Source organism: Petromyzon marinus, chromosome 74, assembly GCF_048934315.1.
Source record: "Petromyzon marinus isolate PM22_M1 ecotype Great Lakes invasive population chromosome 74, UKy_Petmar_22M1.pri1.0, whole genome shotgun sequence".
Lineage (NCBI taxonomy): Eukaryota > Metazoa > Chordata > Hyperoartia > Petromyzontiformes > Petromyzontidae > Petromyzon > Petromyzon marinus.
The window spans coordinates 8,692,388-8,714,793 of record NC_133740.1 but is presented as its reverse complement, the minus strand read 5'-3'; the positions used below and the strand labels follow the sequence as shown (position 1 = coordinate 8,714,793).

General features: G+C 46.9%; 2 protein-coding genes across 2 annotated transcripts in view; one reads left to right on the top strand and one right to left on the bottom strand.

Moving 5' to 3' along the window:
- Window positions 1–10,826, bottom strand: part of PIGC (phosphatidylinositol glycan anchor biosynthesis class C) — a 49,980-nt gene extending 39,154 nt beyond the window's left edge. Inside the window, exons 1-3 of the mRNA XM_032980797.2 lie at window positions 10,630–10,826; window positions 8,053–8,122; window positions 3,616–3,755 (exon numbers count right to left, since the gene is read on the bottom strand). Of these exons, the coding sequence (XP_032836688.1) occupies window positions 3,616–3,755; window positions 8,053–8,122; window positions 10,630–10,768 (349 nt within the window). The 5' untranslated portion in view covers window positions 10,769–10,826. The remainder of the gene's footprint in view (window positions 1–3,615; window positions 3,756–8,052; window positions 8,123–10,629) is intronic.
- A 1,656-nt stretch (window positions 10,827–12,482) lies between these two features.
- The window catches only part of PRPF4 (pre-mRNA splicing tri-snRNP complex factor PRPF4), a 28,638-nt gene continuing 18,714 nt past the window's right edge, over window positions 12,483–22,406 (top strand). The window contains exons 1-4 of the mRNA XM_032980796.2: window positions 12,483–12,589; window positions 18,631–18,764; window positions 19,820–20,021; window positions 20,722–20,812. Of these exons, the coding sequence (XP_032836687.1) occupies window positions 18,632–18,764; window positions 19,820–20,021; window positions 20,722–20,812 (426 nt within the window). The 5' untranslated portion in view covers window positions 12,483–12,589; window position 18,631. The remainder of the gene's footprint in view (window positions 12,590–18,630; window positions 18,765–19,819; window positions 20,022–20,721; window positions 20,813–22,406) is intronic.

The window sequence follows — 22,406 nt, the reverse complement described above, 5'->3', positions numbered from 1 at the left end:
AGTCAATGTCATGTGAACCCACTGAATTATAACAGTGATCTGCCACGGCAGAGGAGTTCGTTCTACCGTGTTTCAAGTCTGCTTTATGTTCGCGGATGCGGTCCGAGATATGCCGTTTGGTTTCTCCAATGTAGCTACTACCACAGAGGCACTTTAGTTTATAAACGCCCGGGTACTGTATGTCTGGAACAGCATATTTTACAGATGGAACCAGATCACGGATTTTATGTACTGTGTTGAATCAGACCTGGATCTTGTGTTTATTCAGGATTTTGGAGATCTTTTTAGTGACCCCTGCAATGTAGGGTAAGGTGATGGTTTTGAGTGGCTCCACAAGAGGATCCTTCTTCCTGACTGGAGTAATGGCTTTGCGGATTGTGTAGTCGGAGTAACCATTAGCTCTGAGAGCCTGGTGTACGTGCTTGAGTTCATTGGTAATGTGTTCCTGGTCGGAAATGCATTGGGCTCTATGGTATAGAGTCTTGATGAGTGAGTTCTTCTGGGATGGATGGTGGTGGGAATCCGGTTTCAAGTAAGCATCTGTATGGGTAGCTTTCCTGTAGACAGACTACCGCAGAGGTGTTTTTTTCCAGTGAAAGGTCAATGGTATAGTTTATAACATGGAGTATAACAGCGCCTCGCAGCTGTTTCTCCCCTCCTTCCTCCTCCGCTCCAACCATGGATGGACTCGTCCGTCTGAACGTAGCTGTCCGTGGTGCTGAAGTGGAAGGTAAGAATCCACCCGTTTTTTCACCATATTACATTAAGATATAACATTGAGGTAGTTTATATTTGAGTTTTTATTGGTTTACTATATGATATTCATTATATAGTGTAGTGTATAGCCAGTAAATGTTAATAGCTCAGCTTATTAAAGAATATATTGAGTACATTTATTATATTGATGTAATTTAGAATTAGGTTTTTCACATCGCTTTACTGTATGACATTTGACTTGTTGCAGCCCCCTTTGGCATCCATGTACGAGGTGCCTCTGTGGATGTGTAGGTTTTGACTTTAACATAGCCATTTCTGTGACCAGTCACAAGCTCATCCCTCAGCTATTTGATATGTAAACCCCTTTGTCAAGGTGCCTCACTTCTCCCAACCAGCTTAAAAGTCGCTACAAATCTTAACAGCGTTCATTGAAGCTCTGTGGATGTGTAGGCCTTTACCTTAACATCTATTTCTGTGACCAGTCACAAGCTAATCCCTTAGCTATTTAAATGCTAAATTACTAGTTGCCTCTGTTGATGTGTAGGTTTTGACTTTAACATAGCCATTTCCGTGACCAGTCACAAGCTAATCCCTCAGCTATTTGCACAAGCTAATCCCTTAGCTATTTCAATGCTAAATTACTAGTTGCCTCTGTGGATGTGTAGGTTTTGACTTTAACATAGCCATTTCCGTGACCAGTCACAAGCTAATCCCTCAGCTATTTGATATGTAAACCCCTTTGTCAAGGTGCCTCACTTCTCCCAACCAGCTTAAAAGTCGCTACAAATCTTAACAGCGTTCATTGAAGCTCTGTGGATGTGTAGGCCTTTACTTTAACATCTATTTCTGTGACCAGTCACAAGCTAATCCCTTAGCTATTTAAATGCTAAATTACTAGTTGCCTCTGTGGATGTGTAGGTTTTGACTTTAACATAGCCATTTCCGTGACCAGTCACAAGCTAATCCCTCAGCTATTTGCAGAAGCTAATCCCTTAGCTATTTCAATGCTAAATTACTAGTTGCCTCTGTGGATGTGTAGGTTTTGACTTTAACATAGCCATTCCTGTGACCAGTCACAAGCTAATCCCTTAGCTATTTCAATGCTAAATTACTAGTTGCCTCTGTGGATGTGTAGGTTTTGACTTTAACATAGCCATTCCTGTGACCAGTCACAAGCTAATCCCTCAGCTATTGATATGTAAACCCCTTTGTCAAGGTGCCTCACTTCTCCCAACCAGCTTAAAAGTCGCTACGAATCTTAACATCGTTCATTGAAGCTCTGTCGTCCCGACAGTTCTGTACCTTTCACCTGAAGACGGCCGCTTGCGTTGTGGCTGAAACGTCGTGAGAATGTTATTGTGTTATTTTATTATTTTATTCTCATTCTACGTAACTTTACCGAAAGAACCAAACAAGATGAATCCTTGCAGTCACGAAAGCTTCAAATCGAAAAGTAATAATACATGCAATGTGTATAGCAATAATAATAATATATGCAATGTGTAAAGCAATAATAATATATGCAATGTGTACAGCAATAATAATATATGCAATGTGTATAGCGATAATAATATATCCAATGTGTATAACAATAATATATGCAATGTGTATAACAATAATATATGCAATGTGTATAACAATAATAATATATGCAATGTGTATAGCAATAATAATATATGCAATGTGTATAGCAATAATAATGTCTGCAATGTGTGTAGCAATAATAATATATGCAATGTGTATAACAATAATAATATATGCAATGTGTATAACAATAATAATGTATGCAATGTGTATAGCAATAATAATATATGCAATGTGTATAACAATAATAATATATGCAATGTGTATAACAATAATAATGTATGCAATGTGTATAGCAATAATAATATATGCAATGTGTATAACAATAATAACATATGCGATGCGTATAACAATAATAATATATGCAATATGTGTATAACAATAATAATATATGCAATATGTGTATAACTATAATAATATATGCAATATGTGTATAACTATAATAATATATGCAATATGTGTATAGCAATAGTAATATATGCAATGTGTATAGCAATAATAATACATGCAATATGTGTATAACAATAATAATATATGCAATGTGTATAACAATAATAATATATGCAATGTGTATAACAATTATAATATATCCAATGTGTATAACAATAATAATATATGCAATGTGTATAGCAATATTAATATATGCAATGTGTATAACAATAATAACGTATGCAATGTGTATAACAATAACAATATATGCCATGTGTATAATAATATATGCATTGTGTATAACAATAATATATTCAATGTGTATAGCAATATTAATGTATGCAATGTGTATAGCAATAATAATATATGCAATGTGTATAACAATAATATATGCAATGTGTATAACAATAATAATATATCCAATGTGTATAACAATAATAATATATGCAATGCGTATAACAATAATAACATATGCAATGTGTATAACAATAATAATATATGCAATGTGTATAACAATAATAATATATGCAATGTGTATAACTATAATAATATATGCAATATGTGTATAACTATAATAATATATGCAATATGTGTATAAATATAATAATATATGCAATATACAATATGTGAATAGTAATATATGCAATGTGTATAGCAATAATAATACATGGAATATGTGTATAACAATAATAATATATGCAATGTGTATAACAATAATAATATATCCAATGTGTATAACAATAATAATATATGCAATGTGTATAACAATAATAATATATGCAATTTGTATAACAATAATATTATATGCAATATGTGTATAACAACAATAATATATGCGATGTGTATAACAATAATAACAATAATGGTGAACTCGCAGAGCCTCACGTGAGCGCCCTCCCCGCCCGCCGAGAGCCTCGTGCAGCGCGTAGCCGACGAGGGTGAGGAGGAGACCAACGCAGACGCAGAGCAGGGGGGAGAGCGAACCCTCCGACAGGTGCCACCACACCAGCACCAGCGCGCACACGCTGCAAAACACCCCCACACCCCCCCCCCGGGGGAAAACACGGTTTTATTGGTGCAGTCCGACACCCCCAGGGAATCACGATTGTGGTACAGGCCAACACACCCCCCCCCCCCCCCCCCTGGGAATCACGATTGTGGTACGGACCAAGACCAACATCCTCCTCCTGGGAATCACGATTGTGGTACAGACCAACACACCCCCCTGGGAATCACGGCCGTGGTACAGACCAACACACACCCCCCTGGGAATCACGATTGTGGTACAGACCAACACACACCCCCCTGGGAATCACGATTGTGATACAGAACAACACACACCCCCCTGGGAATCACGATTGTGGTACAGAACAACACACACCCCCCTGGGAATCACGATTGTGGTACAGAACAACACACACCCCCCTGGGAATCACGATTGTGGTACAGAACAACACACACACCCCCCTGGGAATCACGATTGTGGTACAGGCCAACACACACCCCCCCCCTGTGAATCACGGCCGTGGTACAGACCAACACACACCCCCCTGGAATCACGATTGTGGTACAGACCAACACACACCCCCCCTGGAATCACGATTGTGGTACAGACCAACACCCCCCCCCTGTGAATCACGGCCGTGGTACAGGCCAACACACACCCCCCTGGAATCACGATTGTGGTACAGACCAACACACACCCCCCCTGGAATCACGATTGTGGTACAGACCAACACCCCCCCCCTGGGAATCACGGCCGTGGTACAGTCCACGTGTGGACTAATCTGTTCCATCTCACGCCCTTTCTACTTGTTGGTGGGCGTCAGGGAGGAGGTGGTACAGCAGAAAAGTGTGTGGACTAATCTCCATCTGTTCCATCTCACGCCCTTTCTGATTGTTGGTGGGCGTCAAGGAGGAGCCGGTACAGCAGCGAAGTGTGTGGACTAACCTAATTTATATTTTCTTTGGTTCTTTCGGTAAAGTCACGTAGAATGAGTATAAAATAATAAATTGATAAAATAAAACAACACAATAATATTCTCACGACGTTTCGGCCACAACACAAGCGGCCTTCATCAGGTGAAGGGGACGAGACTGTCTGGAGGACAGCGCTGGAGTGAGAAAGCCACGCTGAGATCGCGACCTTTAAGCTGTGTGAGAAGAAACAAAGCGCCTTGACAAAGGAATTAGCATAGAATTTAGCATTGAAATAGCTGAGTGATTAGCTTGTGACTGGTCACAGAAAAGGCTATGTTAAAGTTAAAGCATACACATCTGCAAAGGCACCCCTTGACAAAGGAATTAGCATAGAATTTAGCATTGAAATAGCTAAGTTAAAGTATACACATCCGCAGAGGCACTCCTTGACATTCTACATGACTTTACCGAAATAACCAAAGAAGATGAATCCTTGCAGTCACGAAAGCTTTAAATCGAAATCTAATTTATATTCTTAGCTCTTTCGGTAAAGTCACGTTGAAGGGAAACAATAAAATAATAAAATATACGTTTTTTTCACATCTGATGACGACCGTTTGTGTTATGGTCGAAACGTCGTGAGAATTTGTATTGTTTTATATATTTTATTATTTTATTGTTTCCCTTCAACGTGACTTTACCGAAAGAGCTAAGAATATGAATGACTGCAGTCACGAAAGCTTTAAATAAAAATGTAATCTAATTTAGTTTTAGTATGGGTCTCGACGGGTATGGGTCTCTGTGGTTCTATTAAGAATCTCTGGGTCTCTGTGGTTCTATGAAGAATCTCTGGGTCTCTGTGGTTCTATTAAGAATCTCTGGGTCTCTGTGGTTCTATGAAGAATCTCTGGGTCTCTGTGGTTCTATGAAGAATCTCTGGGTCTCTGTGGTTCTATGAAGAATCTCTGGGTCTCTGTGGTTCTATGAAGAATCTCTGGGTCTCTGTGGTTCTATGAAGAATCTCTGGGTCTCTGTGGTTCTATTAAGAATCTCTGGGTCTCTGTGGTTCTATGAAGAATCTCTGGGTCTCTGTGGTTCTATGAAGAATCTCTGGGTCTCTGTGGTTCTATGAAGAATCTCTGGGTCTCTGTGGTTCTATGAAGAATCTCTGGGTCTCTGTGGTTCTATTAAGAATCTCTGGGTCTCTGTGGTTCTATGAAGAATCTCTGGGTCTCTGTGGTTCTATTAAGAATCTCTGGGTCTCTGTGGTTCTATGAAGAATCTCTGGGTCTCTGTGGTTCTATTAAGAATCTCTGGGTCTCTGTGGTTCTATGAAGAATCTCTGGGTCTCTGTGGTTCTATGAAGAATCTCTGGGTCTCTGTGGTTCTATTAAGAATCTCTGGGTCTCTGTGGTTCTATGAAGAATCTCTGGGTCTCTGTGGTTCTATTAAGAATCTCTGGGTCTCTGTGGTTCTATTAAGAATCTCTGGGTCTCTGTGGTTCTATTAAGAATCTCTGGGTCTCTGTGGTTCTATTAAGAATCTCTGGGTCTCTGTGGTTCTATGAAGAATCTCTGGGTCTCTGTGGTTCTATGAAGAATCTCTGGGTCTCTGTGGTTCTATTAAGAATCTCTGGGTCTCTGTGGTTCTATGAAGAATCTCTGGGTCTCTGTGGTTCTATGAAGAATCTCTGGGTCTCTGTGGTTCTATGAAGAATCTCTGGGTCTCTGTGGTTCTATGAAGAATCTCTGGGTCTCTGTGGTTCTATTAAGAATCTCTGGGTCTCTGTGGTTCTATGAAGAATCTCTGGGTCTCTGTGGTTCTATTAAGAATCTCTGGGTCTCTGTGGTTCTATGAAGAATCTCTGGGTCTCTGTGGTTCTATTAAGAATCTCTGGGTCTCTGTGGTTCTATGAAGAATCTCTGGGTCTCTGTGGTTCTATGAAGAATCTCTGGGTCTCTGTGGTTCTATTAAGAATCTCTGGGTCTCTGTGGTTCTATGAAGAATCTCTGGGTCTCTGTGGTTCTATTAAGAATCTCTGGGTCTCTGTGGTTCTATTAAGAATCTCTGGGTCTCTGTGGTTCTATTAAGAATCTCTGGGTCTCTGTGGTTCTATTAAGAATCTCTGGGTCTCTGTGGTTCTATTAAGAATCTCTGGGTCTCTGTGGTTCTATGAAGAATCTCTGGGTCTCTGTGGTTCTATTAAGAATCTCTGGGTCTCTGTGGTTCTATGAAGAATCTCTGGGTCTCTGTGGTTCTATGAATAATCTCTGGGTCTCTGTCGGTCTCCATGAGTTGTGGCTCTGTGGATCTCTTATGAGTCTGTAGAATACATCAACGTGCTATTTAAGAGTATTTGTTGACCTATCATTTGTGGCAGCCAGGTCACTTATATCGAATAAGTAATATATTTTTTTAAAACAGTTTTTTTAAAACACGCTTTAATGAAATGTACCGTACTAGCAATGGAAGAACTCCACCACGACTCCAAGAAGTGGCCCCGAAGCTTGCCACAACGCAAGGGGACCGTGGTAAATTACAGCCAACGTCAGTTTACCGTAGACAATGAGACCCAAGCCGAAACATGACATCTAAAAATAATGTTTAAATATATATGTTTTATTTTTAATGGTAGAATATATTATTGTCATCAGTATGACATAAGTATACCAAGTTTTGTAGTCGATACCACAATGGGAAGTGGGTTACAATTGAGTTACAAGATTTGAGGATACAACGACAATAGACAGAGTGAGTTAAAAGACAGTGTGTTAAACAAATTTGCTTTACAGCTCAGTGGGCCTTACCCGGTCAAATAAAACTAGTGAAATAAAACACATTCTCCTGCGGAGGGAGGGAGCTGGTAGGAACGTTGGGTTGCTCGGTCAATGGCCAGGGTCAACAAGGGCGGCACCACGTGGTGTATTCCGCACAATATGCCCGACTGTGAGGGCGGGCACAAGCCTGGCGTGAGTAGGTTAAACGTTGAGTTTTATAAGGGCACCACGGGGTGACCAGCCCCTCCCAACCCAGCCCCTCCCCACCCAGCCCCTCCCCACCCAGCCCCTCTCCGCCCACCCTCCCCGCCCCACCCACCCCACCCAGCCCCTCCCCACCCTGCCCCTCCCCACCCAGCCCCACCCCTCCTACTCCCCACCCAGCCCCTCCCCACCCAGCCCCTCCCCACCCAGCCCCTCCCCACCCAGCCCCTCCCCACCCAGCCCCACCCCTCCCCACCCAGCCCCACCCCTCCCATTTTTGGATGCACGACGGAAGGACGCACGGACACAATAATCCCCTGTGGGCTGGTGGTGTAGTAACCAGGAGGCTCCTACACCAGTACAATAGTTGAGCGTCTAGCGTCAGGATAGAGAGAGCGAGTGACATGACAGGGGTTCTGACCTGCACAGCTGTTGGGCTATGATGGCAGATTCGTACACCACGCTCCAATATTCGTAGTGTCGAACCCGGACTGTCAAAGACAAAGACCCCCCCCCCCGGTTATCGCCTTACAACACGAGTGTTGGGGCAAGTGCTGTTAGCGAGCCATCATCATCATCACCACCACCACCACGATGCACGGGCAGATAACAGCCCTGTAGGTTTCGATTTAAAGCTTTCGTGACTGCAAGGATTCATCTTCTTTGGTTCTTTCGGTAAAGTCACCACCACGTAGAATGAGAATAAAACAATAAATTAATAAAATAAAATAACACAATAAAATTCTCACGACGTTTCGGCCACAACACAAGTGGCCTAAAATAACACAATAAAATAACACAATAAAATTCTCACGACGTTTCGGCCACAACACAAATGGCCTAAAATAACACAATAAAATAACACAATAAAATTCTCACGACGTTTCGGCCACAACACACAAGGCCACTTGTGTTGTGGCCGAAACGTCGTGAGAATTTTATTGTTTTATTTTATTTTATTCATTTTTTTTAATTCCCATTCTACGTGACTTTACCGAAAGAACCAAAGAAGATGAGCCCTGCAGGTGTCTACTGCACGTTTCACTTTTCATTGATTTGGTATAGCCCCGTGAGCCATTCTCGGCTCTTGAAATCGGGTGCAACCACAAAACAAACCAAAAAAAACCTAAAACATGAACAAGAAAAACATCTTAAAGTGACTATGTGTGACTGTGCAAAACAGAAAATCCGGGAAAAAAACAGCAAAATATTCCAGAAAAAGCGTCGTACACCAACGCTGCGTGCAAAAAATCCCAGTGGGATGCAAGTCAAACAACAACCACAACAACCACAAGACAACTAAGATTAAGGCCATCAGTCTAACTCCGTACTACAACAAAACAAACCATGGCCAAACCAAAACACTTGGCATTCGTTGTTTTCACGTAGTGCCAATATGGCTCAAGTAGTGCACATAATAGTAGTGTTTAGTAGTTTGTATGCTAGTGTGTAGTGTATAGAATAACAGTGTAGTGTATAGTGCAGTGTATAGTAGTGTGTATAGTGTAGTAAGTGTATAATGTAGTAAGTGTAATAGTGTAGTGTATAGTGTAACAGTGCAGTGTATAGTGTAGTGTGTAACAGTGTATGTAGTTAGTGTATAGTAGTGTGTATAGTGTATTGTGTAAGTTTAGTGTAAGTGTAGTATATAGTGTAGTGTATAGTGTAGTAATTGTAACAGTGTAGTGTATAGTGTAGTGTATAGTGTAGTGTATAGTAGTGTATAGTGTAGTAATTGTAACAGTGTAGTGTATAGTGTAGTAAGTGTAACAGTGTAGTGTATAGTGTAGTGTATAGTAGTGTATAGTGTAGTAATTGTAACAGTGTAGTGTATAGTGTAGTAGTGTACCAGTGTAGTGTATAGTGTAGTGTATAGTAGTGTATAGTAGTGTGTATAGTGTAGTAAGTGTAATAGTGTAGTGTATAGTGTAGTGTGTAACAGTGTATGTAGTTAGTGTATAGTAGTGTGTATAGTGTAGTAATTGTAACAGTGTAGTGTATAGTGTAGTAATTGTAACAGTGTAGTGTATAGTAGTGTATAGTGTAGTGTATAGTAGTGTATAGTGTAGTAATTGTAACAGTGTAGTGTATAGTGTATGGTAGTGTATAGTGTAGAGTGTATGGTAGTGTATAATGTAGTGTATAGTGTATGGTAGTGTATAGTGTAGTGTATAGTGTAGTGTATAGTGTAGTAATTGTAACAGTGTAGTGTATAGTGTATGGTAGTGTAGTGTATAGTGTATGGTAGTGTATAGTGTAGTGTATAGTGTAGTGTATAGTGTAGTAATTGTAACAGTGTAGTTTATAGTGTATGGTAGTGTAGTGTATAGTGTATGGTAGTGTATAGTGTAGTGTATAGTGTAGTGTATAGTGTAGTGTGTAGTGTAGAGTAGTGTGTATAGTGTAGTAATTGTACCAGTGTAGTGTATAGTGTATGGTAGTGTATAGTGTAGTGTATGGTAGTGTATAGTGTAGTGTATAGTGTAGTGTATAGTGTAGTGTATAGTAGTGTGTATAGTGTAGTAATTGTAACAGTGTAGTGTATAGTAGTGTGTATAGTATATAGTGTAGTGTATAGTGTATAGTAGTGTGTATAGTATATAGTGTAGTGTATAGTAGTGTGTATAGTGAGTAATTGTAATCCATGGGCAGACAGCCCGTCGGTGTACCACTACACAACCTTCCCCTTCTCGGTCTTGTAGTGGCCCAATATGCCACTTCTCTCTCTATCTCTCTGGCACCAATTTCTCGTGATTGCGATGTCGTTGTCATCGTCGTGAAGCCAATGTCCGTGAAGTCTTCCTCTATTATCTCCGATTCATCAGGCTGGCTGGGCGCAAGTCGCACGTCCCTTCATTCATTTTCGCGACCGGCGGACGGGCGCGCCCCATCCCGGCAGCGCGGCTAGGAAAAGCGTAAAAAGCCTAGGGGGGGGGGTGGTGTGGTAGGCCTCGCGCGCGTTACAAAACAGGGCGAAGGAGCCGCGGTGTGTCGTTACCGTTCTTGGTCAAGTCCTTTAGGAACTGCGCGTCCACGTAGTTGTCGGGGTAGTCTTGCTTCTCGTACAACACCTTTCGCCACGGCTTCTTAGCCTCCGTCGTTGTCTTTCGTGCCTGCGTGCTCACGTCGGTTGCCATTGCAAAGTGCGCCCGGTGAATACGCGGCGACCATCTTGCATAGGGGTAAGTGGTGAAAGGGACGCGGCGTCCATCTTACTCGGGGGGAGTGAAGGGAACGCGGCGTCCATCTTACTCGGGGGGAAGTGAAGGGGACGCGGCGTCCATCTTACTGGGGGAAGTGAAGGGGACGCGGCGTCCATCTTACTCGGGGGGGGGGGAAGTGAAGGGAACGTGGCGTCCATCTTACTGGGGGAAGTGAAGAGTACGCGGCGTCCATCTTTCTCGGGGGGAAGTGAAGGGGACGCGGTGTCCATCTTACTCGGGGGGAAGTGAAGGGGACGCGGCGTCCATCTTACTCGGGGGGAAGTGAAGGGGACGCGGCGTCCATCTTACTCGGGGGGAAGTGAAGGGGACGCGGTTTCCATCTTACTCGGGGAGAAGTGAAGGGAACGTGGCGTCCATCTTACTCGGGGGGGAAGTAAAGGGGACGCGGCGTCCATCTTACTCGGGGGGGCAGAGAAGGGGACGCGGTGTCCATCTTACTCGGGGGGAAGTGAAGGGGACGTGGCGTCCATCTTACTCGGGGGGAAGTGAAGGAGACGCGGCGTCCATCTTACTCGGGGGGCAGAGAAGGGGACGCGGCGTCCATCTTACTCGGGGGGAAGTGAAGGGGGACACGTCCTCCATCTTACTCAGGGGTGGGGGGGGGACGCGGCGTCTATCTTACTAAGGGGGGAGGAGACGCGGCGCCAATCTTACTCAGGGGGGGGGGAAGGGATGCGACGCCCCATCTTACTCCGGAGGCGAGTGACATAGTCACTTTAAGACGTTTTCTTGTTCGTGTTTTTTGTGTGTTGTGGTTGCACCCGATTCAAGAGTCGAATGGCTCACAGGGCTATACCAAAATAAATAAACTGAAACTGAAATCATCTTACTCAGGGGGAGGGGACACCGCCCATCTTACTCAGGGAGAGGGGAACCCCTCCCTCCCTACTCTCCCTCTCTCCCTCCCTACTCTCCCTCTCTCCCTCCCTACTCTCCCTCTCTCCCTCCCTCTCTCCCTCTCTCCCTCCCTCTCTCCCTCTCTCCCTCCCTACTCTCCCTCTCTCCCTCCCTACTCTCCCTCTCTCCCTCCCTCTCTCCCTCTCTCCCTCCCTACTCTCCCTCTCTCCCTCTCTCCCTCCCTACTCTCCCTCTCTCCCTCCCTACTCTCCCTCTCTCCCTCCCTACTCTCCCTCTCTCCCTCCCTACTCTCCCTCTCTCCCTCTCTCCCTCCCTACTCTCCCTCTCTCCCTCCCTACTCTCCCTCTCTCCCTCTCTCCCTACTCTCTCCTCTCCCTACTCTCCCTACTCTCCCCTCTCCCTACTCTCCCTCCCTACTCTCCCTCTCTCCCTCCCTACTCTCCCTCTCTCCCTCTCTCCCTACTCTCCCTCTCTCCCTCCCTACTCTCCCTCTCTCCCTCCCTACTCTCCCTCTCTCCCTCCCTACTCTCCCTCTCTCCCTCCCTACTCTCCCTCTCTCCCTCCCTACTCTCCCTCTCTCCCTCCCTACTCTCCCTCTCTCCCTCCCTACTCTCCCTCTCTCCCATTGGTAGCGCCCTGAGACTGTGCAGCGCAGCGCTTCACCGCTTCCACCACCGCTCACCGACGTCCCCCCCACAGTCACGTGGTGTGCTTGAACAACCAATCGGCGGGCTAGTTTTTTTGGCGGGTAACTCGGGGTCTGAACCGGAACCGGAACCGGATTCATTCGCCCCGCCCCCCCCCCACCACCCTAGGCACCACCCCCCTCCCCTCCACCAATTCTCCTCACGGTGCAGCGTCGACTTCGTAGGCCGAGTGAGTTTGTTTTCTGTCGTCGTTATAGTACGAGTCGCATCGAGTAAAACGTCGTTTACTCGTTTATCCCCGGTGACATCGACCGGTGGTGCTTATTTATTCCCAGCTTTAATTAAGAGAGGGGTTTGTTTTTTTTGTAATTGTCAACTTCTCGGGCCTAGTCTTGCAGGCCTCGCGTAGGATTCTCAGGCTTCAATCGCAACGGAGTTCACCCCCCCTCCCCCCTTTGCCCCCCACCCCCCTTACGGCTCGTAGCCAAAGGCGCAGCCCCTGCAAGTGCCTCCACTCGAGGCAGCGAGCGACGAGACACACAGCGAGTCAACCCACACGGGTTGACTCCGGTTTTTTTGTACAGGGGGAAATGGAGCTGTCAGGTCTGTGCGGCGTGTACAGCCGTTTCAGTACGGGCAATAACAACAACAACATTATTGTCTTGTAGTGAGACACTGGGTGGTGAGACACTGGGTGGTGAGACACTGGGTGGTGAGACACTGGGAGTGAAACACTGGGTAGTGAGACACTGGTGGTGAGGCACTGGTGGTTAGACACTGGGTGGTGATACACTGGGTGGTGAGACACTGGTGGTGAGACACTGGGTAGTGAGACTCTGGGTAGTGAGACACTGGGTGGTGAGACACTGGGTGGTGAGACACTGGGTGGTGAGACACTGGTAGTGAGACACTGGGTGGTGAGACACTGGGAGGTGAGACACTGGGTGGTGAGGCACTGGGTGGTGAAACACTGGTAGTGAGACACTGGTGGTGAGACACTGGGTAGTGAGGCACTCGGTGGTGAGGCACTCGGTGGTGAGGCACTCGGTGGTGAGGCACTGGTAGTGAGACACTGGGTGGTGAGACACTGGTTGGTGAGACACTGGGTGGTGAGACACTGGTGGTGAGACACTGGGTAGTGAGACACTGGGTGGTGAGACACTGGGTGGTGAGACACTGGGTAGTGAGACACTGGGTAGTGAGGTACTGGTAGTGAGACACTGGGTAGTGAGACACTGGTGGTGAGACACTGGGTAGTGAGACACTGGGTGGTGAGACACTGGGTGATGAGACACTGGTGGTGAGACACTGGGTAGTGAGACACTGGGTGGTGAGACACTGGGTGGTGAGGCACTCGGTGGTGAGGCACTGGTAGTGAGACACTGGGTAGTGAGACACTGTGTAGGGAGACACTGCTAGTGAGACACTGGGTAGTGAGACACTGGTGGTGAGACACTGGGTGGTGAGGCACTGGTAGTGAGACACTGGGTAGTGAGACACTGGGGAGTGAGACACTGGGTGGTGAGACACTGGTGGTGAGACACTGGGTGGTGAGACACTGAGGAGTGAGACACTGCTAGTGAGACACTGTGTAGGGAGACACTGCTAGTGAGACACTGGGGAGTGAGACACTGGGTAGTGAGACACTGGGTAGTGAGACACTGGTACAGAGACACTGGTGGTGAGACACTGGGTAGTGAGACACTGGGTGGTGAGACACTGGGTGGTGAGACACTGGGTAGTGAGACACTGGGTAGTGAGACACTGGGTAGTGAGACACTGGCAGTGAGACACTGGGTGGTGAGACACTGCTAGTGAGACACTGTGTAGGGAGACACTGCTAGTGAGACACTGGGGAGTGAGACACTGGGTAGTGAGACACTGGGTAGCGAGACACTGGGTAGCGAGACACTGGGTAGCGAGACACTGGGTGGTGAGACACTGGTACAGAGACACTGGGTAGTGAGACACTGGATGGTGAGACACTGGGTGGTGAGACACTGGGTGGTGAGACACTGGGTGGTGAGACACTGGGTGGTGAGACACTGGTACAGAGACACTGGGTGGTGAGACACTGGGTGGTGAGACACTGGGTGGTGAGACACTGGGTGGTGAGACACTGGGTGGTGAGACACTGGGTGGTGAGACACTGGGGAGAGAGACACTGGGTGGTGAGACACTGGGGAGAGAGACACTGGGGAGAGAGACACTGGGTGGTGAGACACTGGGTAGTGAGACACTGGGTAGTGAGACACTGGTACAGAGACACTGGTGGTGAGACACTGGGTAGTGAGACACTGGGTGATGAGACACTGGGTGGTGAGACACTGGGTAGTGAGACACTGGCAGTGAGACACTGGGTAGTAAGACACTGGGTGGTGAGACACTGCTAGTGAGACACTGTGTAGGGAGACACTGCTAGTGAGACACTGGGGAGTGAGACACTGGGTAGTGAGACACTGGGTAGTGAGACACTGGTGGTGAGACACTGGGTAGTGAGACACTGGGTAGTGAGACACTGGTGCAGAGACACTGGTACAGAGACACTGGGTAGTGAGACACTGGTACAGAGAGACTGGTGGTAAGACACTGGGTAGTGAGACACTGGGTAGTGAGACACTGGGTAGTGAAACACTGGTACAGAGACACTGGTACAGAGACACTGGGTAGTGAGACACTGGGTAGTGAGACACTGGTGGTGAGCCACTGGGTAGTGAGACACTGGGTAGTGAGACACTGGGTAGTGAGACACTGGTACAGAGACACTGGTGGTGAGACACTGGGTAGTGAGACACTGGGTGGTGAGACACTGGGTGGTGAGACACTGGGTGGTGAGACACTGGCAGTGAGACACTGGGTAGTGAGACACTGGGTGGTGAGACACTGGGTAGTGAGACACTGGCAGAGACACTGGGTAGTGAGACACTGGGTGGTGAGACACTGGGTAGTGAGACACTGGCAGTGAGACACTGGGTAGTGAGACACTGGGTGGTGAGACACTGCTAGTGAGACACTGTGTAGGGAGACACTGCTAGTGAGACACTGGGTAGTGAGACACTGGGTAGTGAGACACTGGCAGTGAGACACTGTGTAGGGAGACACTGCTAGTGAGACACTGGGGAGTGAGACACTGGGTAGTGAGACACTGGGTAGTGAGACACTGGGTAGTGAGACACTGGTGGTGAGACACTGGGTAGTGAGACACTGGGTAGTGAAACACTGGTACAGAGACACTGGTACAGAGACACTGGTACAGAGACACTGGGTAGTGAGACACTGGGTAGTGAGACACTGGTACAGAGACACTGGTACAGAGACACTGGTACAGAGACACTGGGTGGTGAGACACTGGGTAGTGAGACACTGGTGCAGAGACACTGGGTAGTGAGACACTGGTGCAGAGACACTGGGTGGTGAGACACTGGTAGGTGAGACACTGGTACAGAGACACTGGTGGTGAAACACTGGGTGGCGAGATACTGGGTAGTGAGACGCTGGGTGGTGAGACACTGCTAGTGAGGCACTGTGTAGGGAGACACTGCTAGTGAGACACTGCTAGTGAGACACTGGGGAGTGAGACACTGGGTAGTGAGACACTGAGTAGTGAAACACTGGTACAGAGACACTGGGTAGTGAGACACTGGGTAGTGAGACACTGGGTAGTGAGACACTGGGTAGTGAGACACTGATGGTGAGACACTGGTGGTGAGACACAGGTACAGAGACACTGGTACAGAGACACTGGGTGGTGAGACACTGGTACAGAGACACTGGGTAGTGAGACACTGGTACAGAGACACTGGTGGTGATACACTGGGTAGTGAGACACTGGGTAGTGAGACACTGGGTAGTGCATACCTGTCAACCCATACGGTGCACGTATTCTTCCTAGGATGAACGTTGAGATTTTTAAGGGCACGGGGGTGAACAAAATAACGTCTGAATTGTTCTGTAATAAGTTGGGCACTGATGCGGGGTTGACAGGTTTTGTACGACAGTGTAATTGGCCTACTCTTTCGCTTCTTGCGATGCGAGCACACGGCCTGACTCCAGCGTGTTTGTACCCATCCGCATTCGGGGTTCGGCATGAACATTCCTTAAAAACTCGCAGAGCCAGACTAAGGCAAACTTTTACGAGTCGCCTGCACTGAGGAAAGGGCCCATTGGCCGAAACGTCGCCTCTTTTTATGTTCCCCTCGGAACAACAACAACAACAACACTAAGTGGCGGCGACGTCCCCACGGCGCTTGTGCCAGGCTGGGTGCACTCTGAGGCCATCGCGTGAAGCGTCCGACGGCTCCGCTGCTTGCCACGAGGTCACCGAACAGTCCCAGCCAGGTGCCCATGGGTTTGGCCGACTGCGGTGTGAATGCCAGGTCGTGCCGCGCTAACTGAGCCACCACCCCCCTGGGCTCTTACAACTTTTTACGAGTTATAATAATAATAGGGGTTTTTCCCCTTTTTTCTGGCAACAAACTTGAAACCTTTTTTTTACAAGGATTCATGTTTACTGCATTAACCGCAATGCCTGCAGTCAAAATGCAAACAAAAAACACACTATGATAATATATGATGCATTGTCCTTGAAACTGATTGGTCCACACCAAGGGACGGCTTTCTTTTGAGCCTCGACCCAATTGGTGCTCGACCAGATGACGCCAAAAGGCCAAAAGGCGTCATCTGAATCCTTGTAAAAAGGTTTCAGTTTTGTTGCCAGAAAAAAAGGGGAAAAACCCCTATTATTACATTTTGGTACTGGCAAAGGAGGTCTAATGATCTTGACGAGTTGTTTGGTTTAATGAATAACATCATCATTGTGGCATTGACAGCATAGCAGTCTCGGCACCAGACTCCAGGTAGTCCCCGACTTAGGGTGGGGATGCGTTTCGACGAGCACCATCGTCGTAAGTCGAAGATGGCCTTGGCCTACCCAGGAGTCTTAAAGAATGGTGATAATTGAGCAAAAACAGAGCAATTAACAGTACCGTGCTGTATAATACTGGTAGGAACGAAGTTGTAAACTGAGTGTACGAGCCTGCAATGATTAATGTGTCCGTCCGTCCGTCCCCTTTTAATACTTTAACGAAGTGAAATCTCGTGCTGTTGGGGTGTAAAAATAAAATTGGGCAAAATTCCAATGTTCCTACCAGCCCACCCTGCAGGGACCTGTACTATATACTGTGTGTATTAATTACAATACTGTATTGCACGGTAAAATTTAAAGAAAAAAACCAAGGTGAATTCTTAGCCTACCTATATGAACTGCAATTTTATAGAAAGTTTTTTTCAGGAAACAATCCTATCTGCTATAAAAAAACTTTCAACATGCATTGAACGTATGTATCGCATCGTGGTTACCCTCAAATGAAATCGCTAAAGCTACGTATCATACACGCATTGAACGTATCGTAACGTGTCATATTCTACTGTACTCACCAAGATTCTGTCCGTCGTCTGCATACTTGAACGATGTTAAGGTTGTTGATGACCACATTAACTTAGTTTGATGGCGATGATCAAGTTACAGTATCGGACCTCGTAGCACGCTGCTGCGTTTGCCTGCCGCGCGAATTTAATATTTTTTTTACAATTTTGTCATATCGCTATCGTAAGGTCGAAATATCGTAAGTCGGACCATCGTAAGTCAGGGACTAGCTGTATTTGGATGATTTTGCTTGCGATAAATGTCCAAATGATGAAGCCACTTTGTGGTGGGGCAGGTCGCTTTTGAAAAATCAGTGAATACCTCGGTGTCCTTTAACTCGTAGTATGGAGACGGTTTAGTGTTGTATTCGTGTGTGTTTGGGCGATTTGTTTACGTTGTAATTTGAACGCCTATCGTGTTTTGTATTGTTGTTACGTTCTTAACCCCTTGCCCCTACTGAACATTTGTGAAAAAGAGCTTTATAGCTCATCGGATTCCTCCAGTATAAATAAATATTCTGATTCTGGAAACAGCGGCAGCAATGTCATCATCGTGAGCTAACGGTGGTATCATAATCGTAGCAATATGAACAGCAAGTGTCATCGTCAGAGCAACAGTACTGTCATTGCTATCGGAGTCACAGCAGCAGCAGCAGTATCATCATAGCAAGAGCAGCAGCAAGTGTCATCGTCATAGCAACAGTACCGACGTTATAGCGGTCGGTATCGTAGCAGGAGCAGCAGCGGCGTCATCGTCATAGCAACGGCGGTACCATCTCTATAGCAGTCGCACCAGCAGCAGTATCATCGTTTCAACAGCATCGGCGGTGTCACTATAATCGGCAGGATGTCGAGGGAGGAGGGAGCGAGGTCGGGTCGCGCGCACCACAGCGCCGCAGAACGCACGCACGAGCGTCTGGCACGAGCCCCCGATGCCATCAAAGCGGCCATCGAGGCGGGCAACATCAACATCTCCAGCGGTAACATCGGCAACATCGGCAACATCGTCGTCGTCGTCGTCGTGATCACTATCACGATCGTCGCTATCACACCGTCACTATCGCCCGCAAACGTCAGCATCCCCAGCGGGAACATCGCCAGCATTGCATGGCCAACACCATCGTCGTCACTGTCGCCAACATCACTAATATTCATCAATATCACTGATATTCATCAATATCGCTATCATCATCATCAGCAGCAGCAGCAGCAGCGGCATCAGCAACATCACGATGACCCGCAGCATCAACATCTGCGGTGTTAAACATTACCCTTGTCCACCATCACTATCACCAGCATCATCTTTGGGTCTCTGTGTGAGTCATTGGGTCTCTATGTGAGTCTCTGGGTGTCTATGCGAGTCACTGATGACCGTGCCGAGACCATTGACTCACTGCACAAGAGACCCCCGGCCCCACCTCTGTTATCATTGCTGTGGCTGGGGGCGGCTGCTGAAACCCGGGCTGGAATCCCAGGGCTCTCGGCAACGGATCCGGCTCCGTGCCTCTGACCTCGTGAGCCACGGACTCAGGGGTGGGCCCCACCAATCCCCTAACCCAGACATGGGCAGAGCACGGCCCCCGGGCCGTATACGGCCCGTTGGACTTTTTAATCCGGCCCGCCGAACTTGTCCAAATATTAATATTATTATTATTGAATTAAATTTTACCTTTCTCCTGTAATGCCCCCCATTTCTCCATTAGATGACGCACTTTGACCGGGAGTTACGACATGGTTTCTGTATTGTTCAAGTTCGTGCAAATCGTCAAATTGCCTTGCAAATAAACGCTTTGCTAACTGTTAAAGGCCAAATCCTTTAATGTAATGATTTTTAACACGTCATTTACATTAGTTCACACAAACGCTCCATCCATCTGTTCCTGGCCCGGCCTCTCTGTCAAATTTTAGTACCCATTGTGGCCCGCGAGTCAAAAAATGTGCCCACCCCTGCCCCAATCCCTACCCGCTCGGGTTTCCACCACCACCACCACCACAACCACCACCACAACCACCTCCTCCGCGTGCCGTGACCCAGGGGAGTCGATGCCGGTGGAGGCCGGCGGCGGTCCCGGCGGCGTGACGTCGCGCCAGGCCGAGATGCTGGCGGAGTTTGAGCGGCGCAAGCGCGCGCGGCTCATCAACGTGTCCACCGACGACGCCGAGGTGAAGGCGGCGCTGCGCAAGCTGACGGAGCCCGCCTCGCTCTTTGGGGAGGGGCCCGCCGAGCGCAGAGAGAGGTGCGGGAAGGGGAGGGGTGGGTGGGGGAGCACCAGCGGCTCTGTCGCTCCATACAACGCATGCAACGCACGAGCAGTCCACGGTGCACTGCACTGCGAGTGTATGTATGCACGCCGCACTGCGCCACTACCGCGGTAGAGATTCACATGCACCGCACTACCTTATGCACTGCAGCGCTGCCAGCGTTGCTGCACAAGTGTTTACACTGCGCTAGCAGTGTAGGCTCGCTGCGCTGCAGCTTGTGCTGTTGATGATGGCGATGAGATTGATGCCGTTGATGGCGACGAAGCCGCTGTTGAGGACGATGGCTGTGACGATGATGATGATGGTGGTGGTGGTGGCGGCGGCGATTGCGGTGGCGATGGTGGTAGTTTTGTGGGGTGTGGTGGTGCAGCGGTTAGCGCGCCGCGCTACGAACCCGGCGACCGGAGTTCGATGCCCGCTCACTGCCAACACCCAGTGGCGATGATCTGAACCGGTCCTGGGGCTCCCCTAGGTCGACTCAGCCTCAAATGAGTTAACTGGTACGGTGTGTAAACATTGCTACTCGGGAGACAAAGGCGGCCGGGCGTGTGGTGCTGGCCACCCACCCCCTCGTGTGCCGTGCCAGCCCTCATAGGTGCTGCTACCTACTCGCGAACAGCACTTGCCCCAACAGTCTGTTAAGGCTACAGGGGGGACCTTTGTCTTTGAGCGTAGGCTGCGGAACATCCTGTCTGTCGTCGGTCAAGATGCTCTCAAGAAATCGAAACGAGAGGAGGAGGAGAGAGCTCAGAAGAAGAAACAGGAGGTAGAGATGTCTTCTCACCTCACTCGCCACTCACCACTCACCACACTCGCCACTCACCACACTCGCCACTCACCTCACTCACCACTCACCTCACTCACCACTCACCACACTCGCCACTCACCTCACTCGCCACTCACCTCACTCGCCACTCACCTCGCCACTCACCTCACTCGCCACTCACCTCACTCGCCACTCACCTCACTATACACTACACTACTATTCACTACACTACGATACACTACACTACTATACACTAGACCACTATAAACTACACTACTATACACTACACTACTATACACTACACTACTATACACTACACTACTATACACTACACTATGATACACTACACTACTATACACTACACTACTATACACTACACTACGATACACTACACTACTATACACTACACTACTATACAATACACTACTATACACTACACTACTGTACACAACACTACGATACACTACTACACACTACACTACTACACACTACACTACTACACACTACACTACTACACACTACACTACCACACACTACACTACCATACACTACACCACTATACACTGAACTACTATACACTACACTACTATACACTACACTACTATACACTACTACACACTACACTACTATACACTACACTACTATACACTACTCTATACACTACTCTATACACTACACTATACACTACACTACTATACATTACACTACTATACACTACACTACTATACACTACACTACTATACACTACACTACTACACACTACACTACTATACACTACACTACTATACACTACTCTATACACTACTCTATACACTACACTATACACTACACTACTATACACTACACTACTATACACTGTACTACTATACACTTTACTACTATACACTACACTACTATACACTACACTACTATTATACATTACACTATAAACTACACTACACTACTATTATACATTACACTATAAACTACACTGCTACACACTACACTACTATACACTACACTATACACTACACTACTACACACTACACTACTACACACTACACTACTACACACTACACTACTACACACTACACTACTATACACTACACTACTATACACTACGCAACTATACACTGCACTACTATACACCACACTACTATACACTACACTACTACACACTACACTACTACACACTACACTACTATACACTACACTACTATACACTATACACTACACTACTACACACTACACTACTACACACTACACTACTACACACTACACTACTACACACTACACTACTACACACTACCACACACTACACTACCATACACACACCACTATACACTACACTACTATACACTACACTACTATACACTACACTACTATACACTTCACTACTATACACCACACTACTATACACTACACTACTATACACTACACTACTACACACTACACTACTACACACTACACTACTACACACTACACTACTATACACTACACTACTATACACCACACTTACTACACTACTATACACTACACTACTACACACTACACTACTACACACTACACTACTATACACTACACTACTACACACTACACTACTATAGACTACTAT